Below are 20,922 nucleotides of genomic sequence, written 5' to 3' on the forward strand. Positions count from 1 at the left end.
ACCACCCAAAAACACGATATAAGTCAAACAATAGTGTAAAGCTTACCAAAAATCATGTACCAGGTACGACGTCCTACAAGCTTCCAGCTGGGCTGTTGGAAAAGTAAAACCCAGGTCCTAGCCACAAGGATACGTCAAGTATAAGATAATGTCACTATATTCTTGAACATTTTCACTAGTGCTGCAATTAAAATTATACATATGGTTCATCAAAAACAATCTTAACCACCAGTAACTCCAGTCCTATCCATAATACAGGCTATGATTTAACTATGGCCAAAAATAAAGTAAGGTCAGACAAAATGCATCGTCTTACCTTCACATTCAAATCCACCTTCACTAATCTCTTCAGATTTTAAGAAAATCCAAAGGCCAAAATCATGGCCACAAGTCCTGAATGGAGAGAATAAGTGCTTACATGAGGCCCCCCTTTGTTTACAAAAAGCTAGTAATCATGCATTCAATATCCAACATTTTCCGGTTTCATAATTCGTAAAGCCAACATCCTGTGCCAAAAATGCACTCCTCATTTAAGGCAGGCGACATTAATCGCCGCATGCAAAAAGCTACTTATCCCATTAGGTCCGTAGCCCTTAGCCAAAATTGCACTCCTCATTTAAGGCAAGCGACAGTAATCGCCATATCAGAAAGAACGGCCCATATGTAAGAGGCTACTTTTCCCATTAGGTCTGTAGCCCTTATACATATGACAGCGACAGTAAAAGCAAATCCTTATGGCCCATTTACCTGCAAAAAGTTGCAAACAACACAACAGTACCAAAGAATACCTTAAAGGGACATCACAGTCAGGATCATATACACGGAAATTAGTATGTATGTTACCACATTACTCACGCAACACCGGGACCTAGTATCTAACCCTGCGATTGGGGAGCAACATAGAACGGTAGGCTAAGCAGCCCCCCACCCATCCCGCGCACTTACCTTGTCAATGTTGACGCCTACACTATTCGTCCCGTATGTGGACTGACAAGAAAAGCCGCCATATCGTCACGGTCTTAAGTAAAGAAAAAATGCCTCGCAATTCGTTTCACGTGACCGCATCTATGGTCACTTGTGTTTACTAAGAAGCACAGGCGCCATCTTAGAACGGTGGAAGATCGGCAAAAACATAACCACAATAGGTTCATCACTGTATTTACAGAGGACTTGCACCCTCAAGTCAGTAATTTAAAATACTTTTTTATTTATTCATTGAGTTAAGATTACCCAACATACGAGTACGCCAGCTATAAATAGAAACGTTGCTGCCTCGTGGCTTACCCCATTTCAAGCCCAATCCAAATATACTTATTTCAAAAACGCAGGCGCCATATTAGAACTATAGTTCCCAATATTAAAATCGTAACTAGCCAATGGTTGTCCATATTAATAGAAACAAAGACCGAGAAGAAAACCTATAAGCGAAAATATGTAAACAAATGTTTGAAGCCCAGAATTTAGAATTAAAATTTATACCAAAGTTCTATTATGTATCAATGAATATGTACAAGAATATGGAACAACGTTTTATATTTCAAATACATGAACTACTCCTTCTATCGTTTAGTCACTACTACGGAGGGCCTTCCTCAGGGTAACTATACACACAGCATAGATGTAATGCCCATACCCCTGTGTCCACATGGTTGCTCCACAGACAAGGCACAGACAATAAGGGAACCCATAGAAGAACACAGTAACAATCAAAAGCCCACAACTTTAGAAATGATCTTAAAAAATGTACAGTACCTCTGAACAAATGCACAAGGACCCCAAGACAAAATCAAATAAAGTATGGTTAACTAACTTATGGGCCGTTCACGAACAGTGTTAGCAAAGGATAGACAGGAGAAGACAGCCATAGACTTAACCCCAAATGTAGAAAAAGTGGATCATAGTCAATAGTAGCTTGCAATATAAGGCACATATCTCATTAAACAATCCCAATGGTAACACTTTTAAACTCCCCATATTTTATAAATACAGTAACTTAACCAGCATCTCATATCCAACCAATACGCAACATAACCAACCCGCACCGGCCTGGAAGTGCAATTCAAACATATCTATAGAAAATAATGCATTTCCCCATCAGTGTTATGCCCCAGACAGGTCGCCCTCAATCAGCAAATCCATTTTGACTCCATTTGTCTAAGTAACAGATCTCTGTTACCTCCTCTCGTTTGTAATGGTACGTGGTCTATTACATGGAACCAAAATATAAGATCATCCGGGTGTTCACTAGAAGAGTGATTTGTAATGGGATACCGGTCATCCTTAGATGTAATGGCCCGCCGATGTTCCTGTATTCTCAACTTGAGGCAGCGACATAATTAAAAGCATACATACAGCCCAAAATGTAGACCACATGTGAGGTGTTACAGTTACGAAAGTGGCCTATATTGAATCTTTTCAATGTATTATAGCAGAAATCCACGGTCTTATTTCTACCCAAAGGGCATACATTCCACATTCTGCATACATAAAAGCCCTTTGGCTTTGCCGGTAGCCATGTGTGTGTTGTCTTAGGTGTAGTCACATAGCTAGGACTGAGAAAGTTTTTTAGAGATGCGCCCCTCCTGTATGTAACGGAAGGTTTGTTCTCAATAGAATGCTTAAGTCCTGGAATATCAGTCTATAAGTTCCAATGCCTACGGAAGATGTTAAAGATGGCACCACTATGTACTGTGTACTGAGTTATAAATCTCGATTTTGAATGGGCTCTATAAGAAGTTGTTTTTTCCGTAAGTGTAACATTCCTATTCAAATTACACACCCTTTGTTGAGCTTTGTCAAAGACGCTCTGTGTATATCCCCTTTTGGCGAATCTATTTTTGAAATCCCTGATGTTGATTTGAAAGTTCTTTTTTTCACTACAAGTCAGCTGGATCCTGGTCAACTCACCAAAGGGTATGTTGTTTTTTACAGAACTGGGGTGTGCACTTGTGGCTTGCAATACAGAATTGCAAGAAGTCTCCTTCTGAAAAGGGTACTATGTATCTGGCAATGTTGAATATAAAACTGAATGTCAAGGAAGTTGATACGTTCCTTGTAATACAACATAGTAAACTTCACATTGTAGATGTTATCATTTAGGAAAGTCAGGTATTGATGTAAAAGTTCCACTGAACCAGACCACAAGCAGATAACATCATTGATGTACCTCCCCCAGTACACAATGAAGTTAGTCCAGGGGGAGGCACCTCTGCCCCAAGCATGCTCCCTCTCAAACCACCCCATAAAGAGGCAGGCGTAAGAGGGAGCAAACTTGGAGCCCATTGCAGTACCATGCACCTGTTGGAACCAGCAATTTTCAAAAACGTAAAAAACTGTTAGATAAGATAATGTCATTCATGACGAAAATCATTCCATTGTAGTCAAAGAGTCCCGCGTCCTCCCTATCCAGAAAAGACTGGACCGCTTTGATTCCGAAGTACTTATCGATGCACGTGTAGAGACTCTCTACATCGAAGGTCACAAACATAAGGTCTTCAGATCAATCGAAATCCTTAAACTTCATGAGAATATCTTTACTGTCTCTAATATAGGATGTTAAATTAGGGACATGTTTCTGGAGTCTCAAGTCCACGTATTGGGACAATTTCTCAGTCGGCGATCCTACGCCAGAAATAATGGGTCTACCTGGGGGAAACTGCCCACCCTTATGTATCTTAGGCAAGACATAAATGCAAGGAAAGGTTGGACAGTCTACCCACAGGTACCTACATTCATCTTCTGTCAGAAGGCCAATTTCCTTCCATTCTGATAGATTAGCGTTAATCATGCTGGTGATGGTTGGGACAGGATTGTTTGTGACTTCACGATAATACAGTTTATTACTGAGTTCTCTAGAAATTTCCTGCATATAGTCAGTGTGGTTCATCACGACCACATTCCCCCCTTTATCAGCCTCTCTTATTACAATATTTGGGTCCTTATTAAGTCTTCTAAGGGCCATCCATTCTGAAGCTGTGATGTTATGGGGTACTTTAGAGGTGAACTTATTAGGAGATTCTAAGTCATATAGGTCTTCCGTAACTTTTCCATAAAAGATATCAATATTGTGATAGTAGGAATGCATGGGTAAAAACTTTGACTTGGGATTGAGTCCATTGTCAATATTTACATTTAGGGGAATATCAAGGTCTCTAAGGACAGAGGTAATGTCGTGGTCCTCCACATTGTCAAGGGTCAGTAAGCAATGTGCATCACGAGCATCGCGATTAGTGTGAGTCCCAGGGAAACCAGTACTAGATGTCCCCCCTGGGACATGAGGCCTGTTTGAAAAATAATCCTTTAGTTTAAGGTCCCTGAATAATTTATACAGGTCCACATGTGCATTGACAAAGTCACCCTCCTAAGTGGGGCAGAAATTAAGTCCCTTGCTCAAAATATTGACTTTATCACTGTCCAAAACTTTATTAGAAAGATTAACAATTTTAAGGTTAGTATTCACACTTTGGTTGACATTGCAATTAGGTACAACACATGAGTTCATTACAGTTATTTCTTCGATTTCATTCCCAAATTTTTTTTTTCACTGAGCCCCCTCTTGTATCTGCCTTTTGTCCCCCTCCCTCCCCTCCTTGTTTTGATAGATCTCTTTTTTGTTGTAGGCGATTGCTTATTCTTAAATTCGCCAATTCTTTTTGAAAGGAGGAGTCCCCTTCCCCTAAAGGGACCTCAGGCACTACAGTGTTGGAAGTGGAGGTGCTCACTGATGAAACGGATAAACTACTAGAGCCGGTTTCCTCACTTTCCTCTCTATCGTCTCTTGTTCTCTTTTTATTTCCATCCTCAAGTCTCTGTACCCCGTCAAATTTTTTGGTAAAGGTATAGACCCTACCATCCTTTTAGTCTTTATCGTCCCTTTTTATTTTTCTGAGTTTTTTATCCTTCAGATACAAATGATGGTTTTCCATCACCTGCTTTAAAATTGCATATTTTTTTCCAATCAGATCTTTTTGTGACATACTATTGATTTCTTTTTCAAGTATCTCAATTTCCGCCTGTAATTTCTCCCCTTTTTGAGCAGCGTGTCTTACTAAGATCTTCATCATAATTATTGAAGTCCCTTCCAAATTGCATTCCCATTCTTTCAATAAGTGACTACTTAAATCCTCGAAGAAGGGAAAGATCAGTATCCGCAAACCTTTTGGGATCTTGCCATTTTTCATGTACTGCTCTAAGGTCACCCCGTCCCACCATCTACTAAATTCTTGTTTACATAGCCGCTTTAACCTTTGAAACAATGTCTTAAGACTTGTCACACTATTTGCAGCTTGGGCAGTTAAATTATCTTTTGAGGTACTATCCCCAAATAAATCCAAGGCTAGTTCCTCACGACCATGCAAAAATCTAGGCATCTAGCACAGAAAATCAAATTCTAAATCAAGTACATAGATATATAACAATAGAAACGAGTGCCAAATAGTCCAAAAGTACACAATGAAAAAACCACAGTGCGGCTGACCAGGGCTCAGCACCTCAGTGTCTTAAGTAAAAAACTTTCTATATTGTCCGTGCAATCACACCTGGAGTATGCCGCACTTATACTCCACTGAAGACCAGATAATAAGATTCAAAAGTGGAAGGATGGTGTACAGGGATGAAGTTAAATAGTTCCAAAACTGTTCCAAAATATATTCTTTATTTACATTTTTCAGTTTAAAATTCGGACATCAGCCAACGTGTTTCGTTCCGAAAGAAACTTCGTCAGGGCTGAAAAAGGTACACAAATAAAAACACACTAAGTGTCTCCTCCATGTAACAGCACATTGACAAATTGACAAAAATATACAACATGTATATAAAACCAAAAATAACAACGTATAAAAAATATAAATTTATAACATTGAAAGAACGGCAAAACAGAAGAGTAACAGTGAAATCTCAAAATATCCCATGGTCATTATTTATATCCATACATAAAAGTGCTGTTAGCACAGATGGAAGGAGGAACAATTGGATATATAATCATATCCTAAACCTAATCCACAAGCATCAATATGAATAGGTTTCTAATCAAAACAATACTACGAACGCAGTAGGAAGCTCAAATATTTCTGATCTTTCGTCACAAGCGATAGAAATAAAAGCTTTGGATACATAGAGAAACCTATATTCGAAAGCCTTATACAGAGAAAATATACACCTAAGGGTGCAAATTAAAAGGCTCATGTAAAATAATGAGACCGATGTGCAAACAAAGTGAAAAATACCAGATATCCCAAGGATAAAAGAAAACAGAGAAGGAAAAAGAGCAAAGTTTTGTTTTTTGCCCAGGTGTCCTGCTTAAGGAATATCATGGGCTAGTGTCAACAGGAAGCCCCTAAGGTTCAAAGGTATAACACACCTCCTGGCTGCACCAGGCTTGGGGTCTCTACTCTCTGAATACAGGAGTGCATCGTCCCAATACATCTTATGGGTGCCACTAGCATTCCCAGTAGCCTCAGCAGCAGCCTGCTGTCTGAGGGGTTCAAGAGAAGGGCAGCTCAGCTGCTCCTGACTCTGATCCCCAAGAACTCAACCTGATCAGGCTGAAGCTCATCTGGGACAGTTCCTTCTTCAGGAGCACAATCATCTCCCTCAAGAGACTGATGTTCAGTCTGAGGCAGGGGGAAGGCACTGCCTTAACCCTGCTGCTCCTTTTCTTGGAAGGCACCTGGTCCATTATTCCAGAATCCAGGGCCTTTTCAGTTTTAGACATTTTGGTATGTGACCTAGTCACAGCAAGCACATGTGCAGAGATTCCTAATATTTCTGGGTCCTTAAGACCACTTCAGACCAGGCTGAAGTCTCTAAATCATTGCCAAGCAAGCATTCTAGAGGGAAGTCTGCACTTACTACAACTTTATTGAGGCCAGTTACCCCTCCGCAGGGGAAATTAACAACTGCCAGGGCATGGTTGGTCCTGACATTGCTAACATTGGCCACTTGGTAAAGTTCCCCAAGTATGATCTGTCCAGGGTCCACAAGGTCTTGTGTCACCATTGTGACACTTGCCCCTGTATCCCTGTAGACCATAGCCTCTTTTCCATTTATCAAAGGCTGCTGTCTGTATTTGCCCAAGTTACTGGGACTCACAAAGGAGGACATATCCATGCCTCCATCACAGACCAGTACAGCCTCAATTGGAACTCTGACTAGGCCAGAGTCCACCTCAGAACCCAGGTTTAACCCTATTACACCCTCCTGCTGAGTACCACCACCTGAAGCTGAACTAGGGGGAACAGTTGCCTTAGGGGCAATGGTAGCTGGAGTTGAGTCTTTATTTCTAGTGCAATCACTAGTCCAATGGCTGTTCTGCTTACAGATTTTACACCATGGTTTCTTTTGGCCTTTCTTTTTGGAAGATTGGGTATCCCCACCGTTAGAAGATTTTTGGGGGCCTTGTGAAGACTTCTGGTCTTTACCCTTCTCCCCACCCTTATTAGGATCTTGCTTCTTCTGTTCACCACCTTGGTTCTGTACCTTCTGCTTCACCCTGGTTCTGACCCATTTGTCTGCCTTCTTTCCCAATTTTTGGGGAGAGGTCAGATCAGAGTCTACCAGGTGCTGATGCAACAGCTGATTCAGGCAGTTATTAGGTATCTGCTCCCTCATAATCAAGTTGTATAATCCTGTTTAATCACACATGTTACTGCTCAGTACCCAGCCCTCCAGAACCTTAGTAGCACAATCTACAAAGTCAACCCAGTCCTGAGTCTGTGTCTTTTGGGTATCTCTGAACTGTATTCTACACTGCTCAGTGGTTAGGCCACCCCCATCTATTAGAGCACTCCTCAGGACTTTGTAATCATCAGCATCCTCTTTTCTTACTGTGAGGAACTTGTCTCTACCGTTCTCAGCAAAGGAGAGCCAAAGGATTGCTGCCCACTGCACCTGGGGGACCTTCTGAACTTTGCATGCCCTTTCCAGTGCAGTTATCCATTTGTGGATGTCATCCCCACTCTGGTAGGGAGGGACAATCTTGTTTAAGTTTCTATGGTCATAATAACTTTCCCTACCACTAGGGAAGTTGCTGCCACCATGGGGCTCTAGCCCCATCTTTTTCCTAGCCTTTTCATGCACAACCTACTCTAGTTGTCTATCTACTAAATTCTATAGAGTTGTAGAAAGGGTGTGCTTCAGCCCTTAACACACAACTCTAAGTTCAGTAGAACTTACTGTATTTGAGCTTGTATTATATGTTCCTCTGGTACCTTTAGTGGTTTTCAAATGATCAATCACTTTGGTAAAACAATGGCAAGCTGGAATCCCACACGCTGCACACCAATGTGAGAAGTTGGCCTGGTATATGCTGTCCACTATTCTAGTGGGCACCTTGCACCTGTCCAAACAACCTTTATTGATGATAGGTTTAACGACAACCTATATAGAAAGCTATCCTAGTGGTAGCTGTGGAGAGCAGTTTACAGGCTAAGTCTTGAAGGAATGTAAAGCAGCTTGTTTTACCAGTCTATAATCTCATGAATGACCAAATTAAAGGAGAACCACACCAGTTATATATATAAAATATATGTATTTATTCTAAACACACCCCTCTAGTCTCTTTATGAGGCTAGAGCCTCTTTATGAGGCTAGAGGCAAAAGTACAATCAGTAAACTTAATTAGCACAATATACGTTGAGCCCTAGGGGCGTACCAAATCATATATTAAAAAAGTGGTATAAGAACCACGACTGAAATAGAGACAAGGCTTTGGGCCTTTAGAACTGCTGGGACCACCAGGAACCACCCAAGGTAGTGACACAGGGGACCCACGGGGGACGCGTGCAGTGGCTAAACACAGCAACAAATCACCATTAACTTCTAAGGGGAAAGTCGCGGCTGGAATTTTAAAGATTAAGGACACTTAGAAGAGGACTTGGAGCAAACCCCTGTACAACTAGGAGGTTCTAGAGTAAATACCCACTGGAGCACCGGAGTACTTGAGTTACCTCACCCAGGGAAGCCGGGTGCATAGGTGTTTTTCGTGTCGGGTTTCGATGTCGATTTCTATGGCGATCTGCTGCAAAGTTCTGCTGGCGTCCAAGTGGAAAGTGTCCGAGTGAATCCAAGGGTGGATCGGAGATGTGAAGAACCTGAAAGCAGAGGGGACAGAGTCTGGATCACTTGCCAGTGACCAGGAAGGCAATGAGAGCGGATGCCCACCGACGTTGTGTGATTTCAGGTGAAGAAGGGGAAGCTTGACTCTTCAGCCACGAGGACCAGGAGGCGTCGACGACGACCAGTAGCTGGATTCGAGCTGTCCCACGAAGGATGTCAAGAGCTGCGGTGTCGGTTTCCGGATTGGACCCAACAAGCCTTGGCGACAGCAACCCATGCAGAAAGCAGAGATTGGCTTTGGTGCAGACCAGCAAGGTCTGAGGGACTCACCACTCGGTGGAGAGTCAAGGCACATCTGGAGCAACCAGGTAAGCCCAAAGGAAAGTTAACTTCATGGGGACCCACCAGTCGACGGACCAGGGATCGCAAAGGGGCTTCGAGCAGAAATGCTTGAAGCTTGCTCACGGAACACTCGTGGAGTGTAGGCCCATAATCTTCGGTGCAAATGGTACTCGGGGCTTGAACTACAAGTAGCCCAACGCACAACTTCGGAGAAGCTCGGAAAGTTGATGCACTTGCAAATGTGCACGGTGTCCAGGAGTTCCGGTCCCAGGTCACTCGTGAGGGCTGCAGGTCTCAACTTTGCTGGGATCTCGTGTCGGCCTCTGATAAGTCTGGAAGTCCTTGTCTTGAGTCGCAAACACTTCGGGGTCCGGCGGGAGCCTCGGAAATGCAGACCGGCATGATGCTTCTTTGGTGCCTGCTTGAGCAGGGGAGTCACTCCTTGACACTAAGGGAGATCCTTCCGTCTTCTAGTCGTGTAGAATGTCAACGTTCCAGGATACATGTATTAGAGTTTCGTCCAGGTGTAATCTGGAGTCCTAAGGACTGGGGTCCCTTGTACTAAGAAATGGGGTTGGACATACTCTGGGTCTGGGAAGAGGGGTGGATACACCCATTCCCTTTGTCCAGTTTCACGCCAGAGCAGGGGCTCTGTACAACCAGTTTGAACAGGGATATGCACAGGAACCCCAACTGTGCCCCCAGCACTGTCTGAAAAGCATTCCCTGAATGCACCCACCCAGCCCTAATACACTAAAGCCTGTCTGGGAGGTGGTTACACCTCCCTGTGACAGGAAACCTATTGTCCAGGTTGGAGTTTTGTCCAGCAGCCGGAGGTAAGACCCGTGTTGGTGTCTGCAGCATCCATTTTGTGATGCCAGGGCTCTTTTAAACTATTACCGGTTAGACCAGTGTGTACATGTCTCTCCCTCTAGAAGGGAGGATTCTACCCCCGCCGCCAGGACTGGCGGGGGGAGTAGGATTCCAAAGTGTTTGACACCAAACACAACATGTTTCCATGCAGCCATTCCAAAGTTAGCATTTACCACGAGGTTATAATGCACTTAAGAGTATATGGTCTGGCTGCATCACAGAACAGCCTCAGAGAATAGACTCCGAAAGCTGCAGAGGGACCCAGCTCATGCATGGGCACCCTCTCACACAAAACCAAGCACTCTGCCTTCAGGATTGATAAGGTCTGCCATAGGAGTGACTTATAGGTTTATATGTGTCAGTGATTAAAGGTAGATATAGGTAACCTATATCTACGTAAGAGGTGCATGCACCGCCTTACCCAGGCTGCAGTAGCACACCTGTGGTGCAATTTTGGAAGGCTTTCCAGGGGTGGCATAATACATGCTTCAGTCCCTGGTGGTCCTTTGGGATACTTATACCCTTGGTACCTAATATACCATATACTAGGGACTCACAAAGGTAACTTAGTAACCAATCTGGAGTGTACCTAAAGTACATGCAAGCATTTTAGAGAGGAAACAGCTAGGCTGGGTTCCTGAATAGCAGGGCCCCAGCCAGACTAAAGTAGAACAGTGAAACACCAGCAAAAAGTGGGGGTAACCTTGTTAAGCAGATCCTACTCTCCTACATAGCCCTACTCATCCCAATGCAGGGTATCAGAGCGCTTTACATCAACGCGCACATATTACATGTACAATACATTATATACATTTGTAAGTGAATGTACAGGATTTGTTACATAAAACTGGGGGATTGCAAGGTGTAGATGTCACATATCATCATCCATAGCTGTGCTATTATCGTCTCAATGCACTCAAACGTTCACCTGATAGACCTGATAAGCAGGTATTTGAGGGTTGTAGATCTGATGTCACTTCTTGTGATGCCACTTCCTGTAAAATCACGGATTTTGATGCTACTTTTTATGATGTTAATGCCTGTGATGCCATGTGTAATGTCGTGTTGTGATGTGCGCTGTGATGTCGTGCGCGGTGATGTCGCACACCGTGATGTTGTATGCCATGATGTCAATTGCAAACAGATTAACTAGGTTATTTGCCCCACTTCTTTTTAGGGCGAGTCTGCGTCAGCGCGCATGTGCTGCTTTGCAAGATTTTTTGAGGTGGAGTATGTAAGTGCCCACTCTCCACACATATTTTTCATTGGCTTGTGTCATTGTCCTTCCTCAACGCTGGCTTGCGATTTGTTGATAGGGTAGTTAGTCCCTCCTTGGTACCACCTTGTCTGCATTTGTAAACACCCATGGTGACTTGCTGCTTTACCTCGGGTACGACACAGCATGCCTTATTTAGTTTGTAAGCACTCTTTTCTTTAGTGGGTTTCTCCTACTGCTAGCACGGCGTGCTTTCCTCGCCATGCCCGCTTTCACTTTCAAGCAGCCCGGGACAATGGCGGCTAAGGTCTCTCATTTAGAAGAGTTTGAGCTATTGCCATTGTAAATGACAGTAGCTTAAACGTTCATAAATGCGAGCTGTATTGTATTGCAAATGCTTGTTTTCGGACTTTGTGCCCTGCTATACAGTATGAATGACAGTACGACTGCACACTGTCGTATTCATGCCCCATGTCTGCCACAAAACTCTACTGCATTCACCGTATCGAAGAAATTATTATGAGGGCACAGGAAAAATGGAAACATCCACCTTCAACAATTCATAGGAAAGTCTAGGTAAACCTTAAAGTCCATAATCCCTTTTAAAGATGTGCAGAAAGCTGTCACTGTCAGAGATGTCATATTTTGGAGGATCGGGCTTCCCAATCCCAGGGCCCATGTAGCCTGCATGTGATCCTCTCCTCTCACCTGCCTGCCTCTCCAGTGAGCCTTCCTTGTTTAATAAATGTAAGTATGACCAATCCCCCTGCATCTGCCCAGCCTGTGATTTATTCTGTATGTAAGACACTACAGGCTGTGCACGGGTGAGGCGGGGCAGGGGGGAATAGAAAAATCAATTTCAAAGTTACTAACCTTACTGCTGGATCGCCGCCTCCTGTTGTCCTCTTTTGTTGTTGCTTAAAGCAGGAAGCAGACCCAGGCTCCCCTAAGCCAATCACAATGCTGCAATGCAGCGTTGTGATTGGTCTGAGTGCCATGGTTCGGCGCTCAGAAGGCAGTGGAAGCCTGTGCATGTTCCTCACCACGCTGTGTATTACAGCCTGGTGGGGAACATGCAAAGTGTGCATGACTGTTTGGCCGGCCCAAGATGACCGTCATCACACGTAAGTGCCCTCCACTCCTCCCCTTGCTGGCTGCGACGAAAGCCAGGCCCCGAATGCCCTGCCCTGCCCCGTAAACCTGCCTGACAACAGAATAATAAAATGATAACATATTGTTATTATCATTGTATTTTCCTTTTTTCCACTGCTCATAATGCAGTGGGCGGCACTCCTCTGCCTTAGCGGAGGAGCTGCCATCAGCACAGGTCTGAGTTCACCAATGACTGTCATTAGAGATTGACCAACAAGCCCTGGCTGGGCCCAGGAAGGTGATGGCGGCTGAGAGTGAATTGCCTGATGTAGGGTGGGTTAGGAGGGCCTTTTTCTTTTTTACTATTAGGGCCCGTGGGACTTTTGCTCCTCCTCTGACTATCCCACGAACACTATACAGGAGAAAAGACCAGCAGCATTTGCGCTACACTTCTGTGTTGTCAAAGAATCTATAAATCTCTGAAACACTTTTTCAGAAGCGTGTACAGCGCGGTTGTATAGTGAAACCGCATTGGCTCATTGATGAGCTTTGTGACACAGTGCGGCGCAGCAAGTCACCTTGATTCGCTGGGTGAATTGGAAAACGCAGGATTGCGCTATATTTAATGGAATATGGCGCATTCATGTCCTTTTCAATGCGCTAGCGCACAATGTGCTGCCTAGCGCCAATGCAGGCACCTGGGAGCCTTATTCCTCTTCCCATGTGTGCAGCAGAATGCAGCACTCCGAGAAAGAGGAAAAACGAGGAGAAATAGAGATATTCTCTTTGTTTCTTCTTCCCTGGCAAGGTGTAAGATTTTGAAACATCCCAAGGTTTACAAGTTCTTGTAAATCTGGGAAAGCATCACAATCCGTGGACGTTGCGAGGGAGCACCCACGCAAAGCCTATTGAACGCCTTCCCAGGGCAGAGTAATGCGACGCAGCAATTTGCGCTGCATTGCATTACGCCAGATTTCTAATCCACTCAGAGCCACGCAAAGTGCACAGCCTTCTACAGGCGGCAATACTCATGTGTAGAATAACTGGGGGAACATCACCCGGAGCAATATCGCCAGCTGAAGTTCACCCCTAGCAATTTCAACTCTCTCCGAGTCTCGATTCAATGGGTCTGCAAGCTCCAGACCCTATCATTCCGTAAACACTGGTGTTGTCTTTAGTGTGGAAGGGGCAGCATCACAGGCTGGCCCCCGTCTGACCCCTGCAGCACTATGTGGGCAGCAGATGGTGCTCCGCCTGGACAAACGCAAGCCCGGCTCTGCAACTCCTCAAACTTACCCCAACCCCTATCAGACATTTCCCAGACATTTCCCGCCCTTCACAGAGATAGTAGAAAATGCCTGTGGGTTATTCACCAGAATCGGAGAATACCACACAGAAAATAACCCCATTTTGGTTAGTCTCAAGTCTGGAGGCAAAGCGTCTGATTGCCATAATTTGATGCAGGAATGTTGACCAGAGTCAGAAATGTGTCAAATTAGTAATTAGAGCCTTAGCATGAAAGAGCCAGGGAGAGCAGCATGATGGGCCAAGGGCCAAGAAGTCCACATAGAGCCAGACTGGCTATATATTAGGCTAGGTCTGTATGTACACACTTTGCCAGGGGATCTAACATTACACATCCACTATGGTGGATCATTAAGTCCTTTGGAGCCTTGGTGAGAACGGTCAGGCCCTCCATCACTGAAGAGCCCAGATGATCCATCACCATGATGAATCCAGGGTGATGGAGGTCAGATCTTCCTTCATATAGGGCCACACATTACCCACCCACCATGGGCTTCTCTGAGCCTTTGTGATGAAGGTCCAGATCCTATTCACCTACATCTTTCATCTAGGACGTGCACCCCAGAGCTACTTTCAGCCCTAATGATCAAAGGTAGACCCTTCCTCCATGACCTAGCTTTGACCTTTCTTCGAGCATTAGCTTTTGAAGCTCTGGTTGGGATTTTTCATTATTGCACACATTTATTAAGAGTGTTGGAGGGTGCTTCAGATTATGATTTGAACGCTGTACATTTATGGGCTTTAAGGACTTTGGATGTCACTCATGACATATTAGTAAATATGAACATGTATTATAGATTTTGACGGTCTCTGTGTATTATAGTTGTGTTTGGTTTAATTTTTGATGGTTTTACACATGGTTGACACTAAAGGTGGGACAGTTATGTGTCAGATTTTTGGGATATCCATTTGACATACATTTACATGCAATAGGGCCTATTCACAAAGATACATTTACACATGTACATTTACTCGCATGTAAATCTGCTACTGCACATGATAAGCAACTTTAAACTTGTTTTGGCATAGGCCCGCTCAGAGTGTAAAATTAATCTGACGTGCAGAATTGCAGGTCTCCTCTCTGGTGGAGCCTCCTAGAACAAGATTTATAAGTGTAAAGTTCCTACTAAAATTTTTTCACATATAGGCAGAGGTCTCTGCCATCGGAGGTGTGATCTCCTTATGGTAAAGTAAAAGAACACGTATTAAAGCTTATTAAACTTTGAAACAACTTAGAAAATAATAATGTGAAATACTTTTATATATTATAGGGCCTGATTTATACGTTAGCAGAAAAGGCACTCGGTCGCAAAAGGCAATAAAGTACCCTTTCCGGCAACCAGAAAAGTCCGCCCTCCTCATTTAGAGTCGGCTGGACTTTCAGTGTGTACACAACAGAGACTACTTTGTTTAAGCTGCCTTCACACACCTTTGACGGAGTAAGAGCCGCTGGAGGTATCACCATATGTCCACCCACCATATTTAGAGTGGGCAGACACATAGCCAGTTTTCACTGTCCTTCACCGCCATGAAAAACGTGGCAGTAAGGGGCAGTGAAAAATGTTAAATGACCCCGATGCCATGGGAGAATGTTTCCATGGTGGGGGTCACTGTTTTTTATTAAAAAAAAATAAAAACCTGCTTTGGGATTTTGTTTTTGAAAATAAAAAAAAATTGTATTTTGACGGATCCATCCGTAAACCTTACAATACATTTCCAGGAACCTCAATGACGGTGGTTCTGGGAAATACAAGACATGCCTGCAGGGGCAGTAGACCTCTCTAAATGGAGCGTACAGAGTACCTTCACCATGGCGGCCATAAAGTATTCTGCCATGGCGATGGTAATTACTCTGTCTGCCACCATTTAAATCAGCCCCTTAGTAAAAAATAAAATGTTAAAGCACATTAACTTAAGTTTGTATTAAATATTTATTTAACATATATATATATATTTAATTTTAAAAATAATATCCTTAAAGAATACATTTTAAAAATCCCAACTACATCATTTTTTTGTAATTTAATATGTATTAAAATTCATTAAAAGTTATGTATATAATGTTTAATAAATACTAATAATTGTTCAACACACGTTTTTTAAATGTATTAAAATGTTTAATATTAAAATACCTTCTTAATAAATATTTAAATGCTATAATCATTATTCATTAATGATATATGGGTTAAAACTAAACAAAATCTATATATTTATTTAAAAAGTGGAAATAATTTCATTTATTTAAATGTTATGTCCTATGGCTTTCATTTTAAGTCACTGTCTCCTTTGCTTTCTGTGGGAGTGTTCTGCAGTACCTGTGAGGGGCCATGTGTGGTTCTGGACTCAATTCAGGGATGGGCTGGAGTGCATTTATGACTGTTTTGGGATCGTTTTGTCAGTTGGGACTTTGTTGGGACTTTGTGAATAGTAGTGTGCTAACTCTTGTGTGGGTGCATGTTTTATTTTTGAATGTCCCTCCCTAAATCCTCCTTACCCCTCCCATTTAGGGATCAGTGTTCCACATTTTCCGGCTGTTCCCATTGCCCCTTCCACACTTACTATGAAACCGTAGACCTACATGTGCAGTGTAAATTTACTAGTGGAGGAGATCTCCGCATACAACAGATAGGAGAGACAGAGGTGTCCACACGTAGGCTTGTGTATTGCATTTTGTAAAACCCGTGTAGCAACACTAAACATCATATCAAATGCAGTTTGTGAATAGGTCCCAGTGACAGTAAATGTACCTTATTTACATAGTCTGCAGTTACCCTCAAAGTCTATGTATTTTGGTTGGACACAACTGGTTCAGATATATTAAACTCTGTGCTTGCCCGTGTTTATTCACTCGGTGGTGCTGCTTAACTGTGCTCCTGCTCTATTTGAAGATGTGCTATCAAAAAGAGAACACACAATCTCTTTGGGACCACCATGGTATCCTTAGTACAACATCACCCAGCTGCTGCTTGAGACTTGACCTAGAGCTTATAAAGACCACCTCTGTGCTGAAGACCCACAATACACCCGCCATCCAACTGATGTAAAACCTCTTGGCTTTCTTCTTTTTTGCAGAAACTCTGAGGCCAGTCTGCCTTCCTGGATACCGACAACAGTTCCAGCCCAACGGCAACTGTTGGATCACTGGCTGGGGCCACCTCAATGAAGGGGGTAAGCAAGGTGGAGATACCAAACAAACAGCAGTCACCCCATCTTTCATGGTGCACCCATAGATTGCATTGATATTACACCAGCCAATCCCTTGGACCTCTTCTGGGAGAAAGGTGGGCCAGGGTATTTATTTATTTACATTTCTTTATTACCCATAATCCTCTCTAATGAGTCATAAAGTGATTGAAATTTAAGATTTCTGGTGTACCTGGTCCTTGGGTTTAGAATAGCTTTTTTGTGAATCTCTGATAAGGCTGGATACATTTCATATTGGTGTAAACGATCCCTACGAAGGAGGTGCGCATTGCTTATTTGCGCAGTCATTAGGTGATATAAAGTTCACTCCCATCTTTAAATGTCATCAGGTTAAAACCTGCTAGAATATAACTAGGGTAAAAGACCTTTAGCCGGATTCATGAAGCCGAAATGGGCTCGCAAAGGGCCAGATTCCGAGAATCTGGCCCTTTGCGAGCTCTATTTTTGCATTTGGGATTCATCATCCCAAATGCAAAAATCGGTAATTGCGATTTCGCTATTTTGCGATGAATTACATTTAAGGAATCTCAATTTGAGATTCCTTAAATGCAAATCATCATCCATTTTAAAATTGCGAATTCGCAATTTCGGCCCGCTATTTACTGCGAGGTCAAACCTCGTGGTAAATAGCGAAAACGTAGAAAAATGCTTTTAAAAGCATTTTTCTAAGTTGCATGTTACACACACACATGTCCTCTGGACATTTGTGTGCGCAACACCTGTTCGTATTTACTGTTAAGGGGTGCTCAGGGTGTCCTTTGGACACCCCTGGCACCCTTTAAATCGCAATCTTCCTTATTTGCGATTAGCAAATTGCTAATCGCAAATAAGGAATACTCCCCATTCATTCCTATGGGCCTTTTGGCCCATAGGAATGAATGGGGAGTTATTCCTTATTTGCGATTAGCAATTTGCTAATCGCAAATAAGGAATATGTAGGAATCGCTTTTGTTTTTGCGATTCCTACATGAATGCCGTTTTGCGAGTCTGAAATAGCGATTCCTTATGATTCGCTATTTCAAACTCGCGAAACGGCACTATGATGAATCAGGCTGTAAGTATATTACACACATGGGAATTTGGGTGTGGTAAGCACCAAAATCCGCAAGTTACTCCTTACTCACTTGGAATTTGTGACCTTACTTTCTGATTTTTATGGTATGCGCTAAATATAGCCACGGAGAAGAGCTACTCGCAGTCAGGGCGATAGTGCATGAAACAATACGTTGATAGATTTATTTTATTTTCGAGTTTTGCAGTTTTATTTAACACTTGGTCCAAAGACATTAGATTTCTTTACTTGAGACCCAGAAATTTTAAACCAGAGCCATGCGTTACAATTTTTTTAAGGCACGGGAGGTTAAGTGATTTGCTCAGAATTACAGCAACCAGGGAGGGAGCTATCATCACCCCCACAACCAGTGCATGAGCTTTTGGTGTCAGAAAGGGGAGGGAAGGTTTCACTTTGCTAAGCTGAAGACCACTGCTGTGCGCCCTGCAAACCTGGGGCAAATGTTTTACTTTGTCAGCAAATTTGAGATTGGGGCGAAGGAAGTTGTGCGGTACCAAGCACTTCAAAGCACAAGTCGCTTTCCTCCCAAGATGATCACTTGTCTCTTTGTGTTGTTGACAGGCATCAGACTGGATCTGGGAAATCTTGAGCCGTACCACTGCATGCCGATAGGTGGCAACGATTGGCTCCGAGTAGGTTTCGTAAGTGTCGTTTACGCCAGATGTGATGTTCGCGATGCCTATATAGAAGCCACCCCAGAATACTGACATCAGTTCTGTCCTTTCTGCGCCATCAGTGCAGATTTTAGAAGAGCTACCTCAGTCATTTTTTGACTACTGTTTCCGACTTTTTGTTGACCTTTTTTCAAGCAATTATGCTCCCAATGTCAAACCTACTGCCCTGCGCTGGTCCAACTCATCAAATGAGGAGTGGGAAAGACGCCACAAGACCAGGCCCGCTTCCAAAAGTCACCCCCAGGAGTTTAAGTCTGGGTCTAGTCTGCGCCTCCCAGAATTGTCTCTTGTTCAACTGCAAGTATTCTATGAGGCTATGCACCTTATATTTAGGCGAAATGACCCCTCTGGAGTGCTTTTGGGCCCTATGCATTCTGGCGGTAGCAAAACTGTATTTCCACCTGCAGGTTTGCCCTGGGTGCCAGCCAGGCCCTTTGGAACCGTTCCTAGATCCAGATCGTCTCCAGTCAAGAATCCATGACCTTCACTGGAGTATGATGCATTGGTGTCATCCCGAGGTCCTTCAGTAGCGCCAACCCCATTGCCATCCTAAACTCTGATATGGAGTTGGACCGAGGGCGACGGACATGGACTCTGGCGCCGCCAAGAGCAAGACCCAACCGGTCGGAGACCGTGCCTCCAATGTTTGACGGGCCCTGTGAGGAATATGCTTAGAGCAGAAATGAGGATCCTTTTGGTTTTCCTGACTCCCTTGAGGAACACTTGACCAAGGATAACTGGTATGAGGAACCCGCTGATGCCAGTGGTCTGGACACTTCAACAGATGTTGTCCTGGTCTTTCCTCCCACTGTGGATATAGAGGAAGAGGCTTCTTTTACCATGGTGGTTCAGAGGGTGGCTGCAGTCATGGACCTTATGCTGCCCTCAGTGGCCGTCAAGACCAATGTTTTTACAGAGGTGTTTCAAACTGGGGTAGCCCCTCTGTACCTCTCCTCCCCTTCAATGAAGCCCTCGCCCATTTTATGCTCGGGGCAAGCCCTGCACAGGCACTCCAGTGCACAAGAGAGTTGCCTGCTGCCACTGCCTGCTCCTGGGGATCCAGCTGCCCTCCCCCAGCACCCCACCCCTGAGACCCTGGTTGTGCAGGCCTCAATGTCCAAGGTTAATCCTGGTGCGTACCATAATCACCGGATAAGGAATCCGGGAGGCTGGACACCTATGGTAAGAGGATTTTCTCTTACATCAGCTTCCACTGTGGTCAGTGAACACTGCATGCCGCTTGGGCTGGCATACCCACACAGTGTGGGACATGGTCGTGCAAGTGCTGCCCATGGGTTCAGAGGAAGCCCGATGACAGGGATGCAGCAAAGTTCATGGTACACTACAGACTGGACATGACAGACTCGTTGGGTAGAACGATTGCTTTGTCAGTGGCGCTCCACAGCCATGCCTAGCTGAAGTCAACTGGCTCCTGGGGAAATGTCCAGACATTCCTTATGGATATGCCCTTTAATGGCAGTTGCCTGTTTGGCAACAGCATACACTCAGTGCTTAAGCGCTTCAATATAGTAGAACCATCTCCCAGTCTTTGAAAATCACCATGGCCCCACGCCAGTGTGCAAACGCCTTGAAAGAAAGTGGCGGACTAATTACAAACCCATTGATAAATCCACTTATAAAGGGGCCTTGAAAGATCCCTATAAGAAGATTCGTGGTGGAAAGAAACTTTTCTTTTCCACTACAATTGATCAGGCTGGTAATAAAAGCAGAGAACTCTTTCATATTGCAAGATTTCTCATCCCCTAAGGCTGGATCACTGACTAAATATCGACGGACACAATATAGACTACCCAAAATATCGATCCCAAAATATTGACAGACAAAATATCGAATTCCTATCTACAAATAGGTAAGTACCAAAATATCGAATCCAAAATATCCTTTAAATATATATACTTTGGAAAAATATCGACTTTCTTAAAAATAATGTAAAATTTAAAAAATATAAAAAATAAATAGCTTAAATATACTTAAAAATACTTAAATTACCTTAAAATTATTAAATAATTATTTTAACTTATAAAACAAATATACAATCATATCTGTTAAAACATATATATATATATTAA

The 20,922-nt window shown here is 43.4% G+C and overlaps 1 protein-coding gene across 1 annotated transcript in view; it reads left to right on the plus strand.

Moving 5' to 3' along the window:
* LOC147700971 (transmembrane protease serine 5-like) overlaps nt 1-20,922 on the plus strand; it is a 257,795-nt gene that overhangs the window by 185,552 nt on the left and 51,321 nt on the right. Inside the window, exon 12 of the mRNA XM_086929282.1 lies at nt 16,955-17,050. Coding sequence (XP_086785408.1) covers nt 16,955-17,050 — 96 coding nt within the window. The remainder of the gene's footprint in view (nt 1-16,954; nt 17,051-20,922) is intronic.

The sequence above is a fragment of the Lissotriton vulgaris genome, chromosome 7 (genome assembly GCF_964263255.1).
Source record: "Lissotriton vulgaris chromosome 7, aLisVul1.2, whole genome shotgun sequence".
Lineage (NCBI taxonomy): Eukaryota > Metazoa > Chordata > Amphibia > Caudata > Salamandridae > Lissotriton > Lissotriton vulgaris.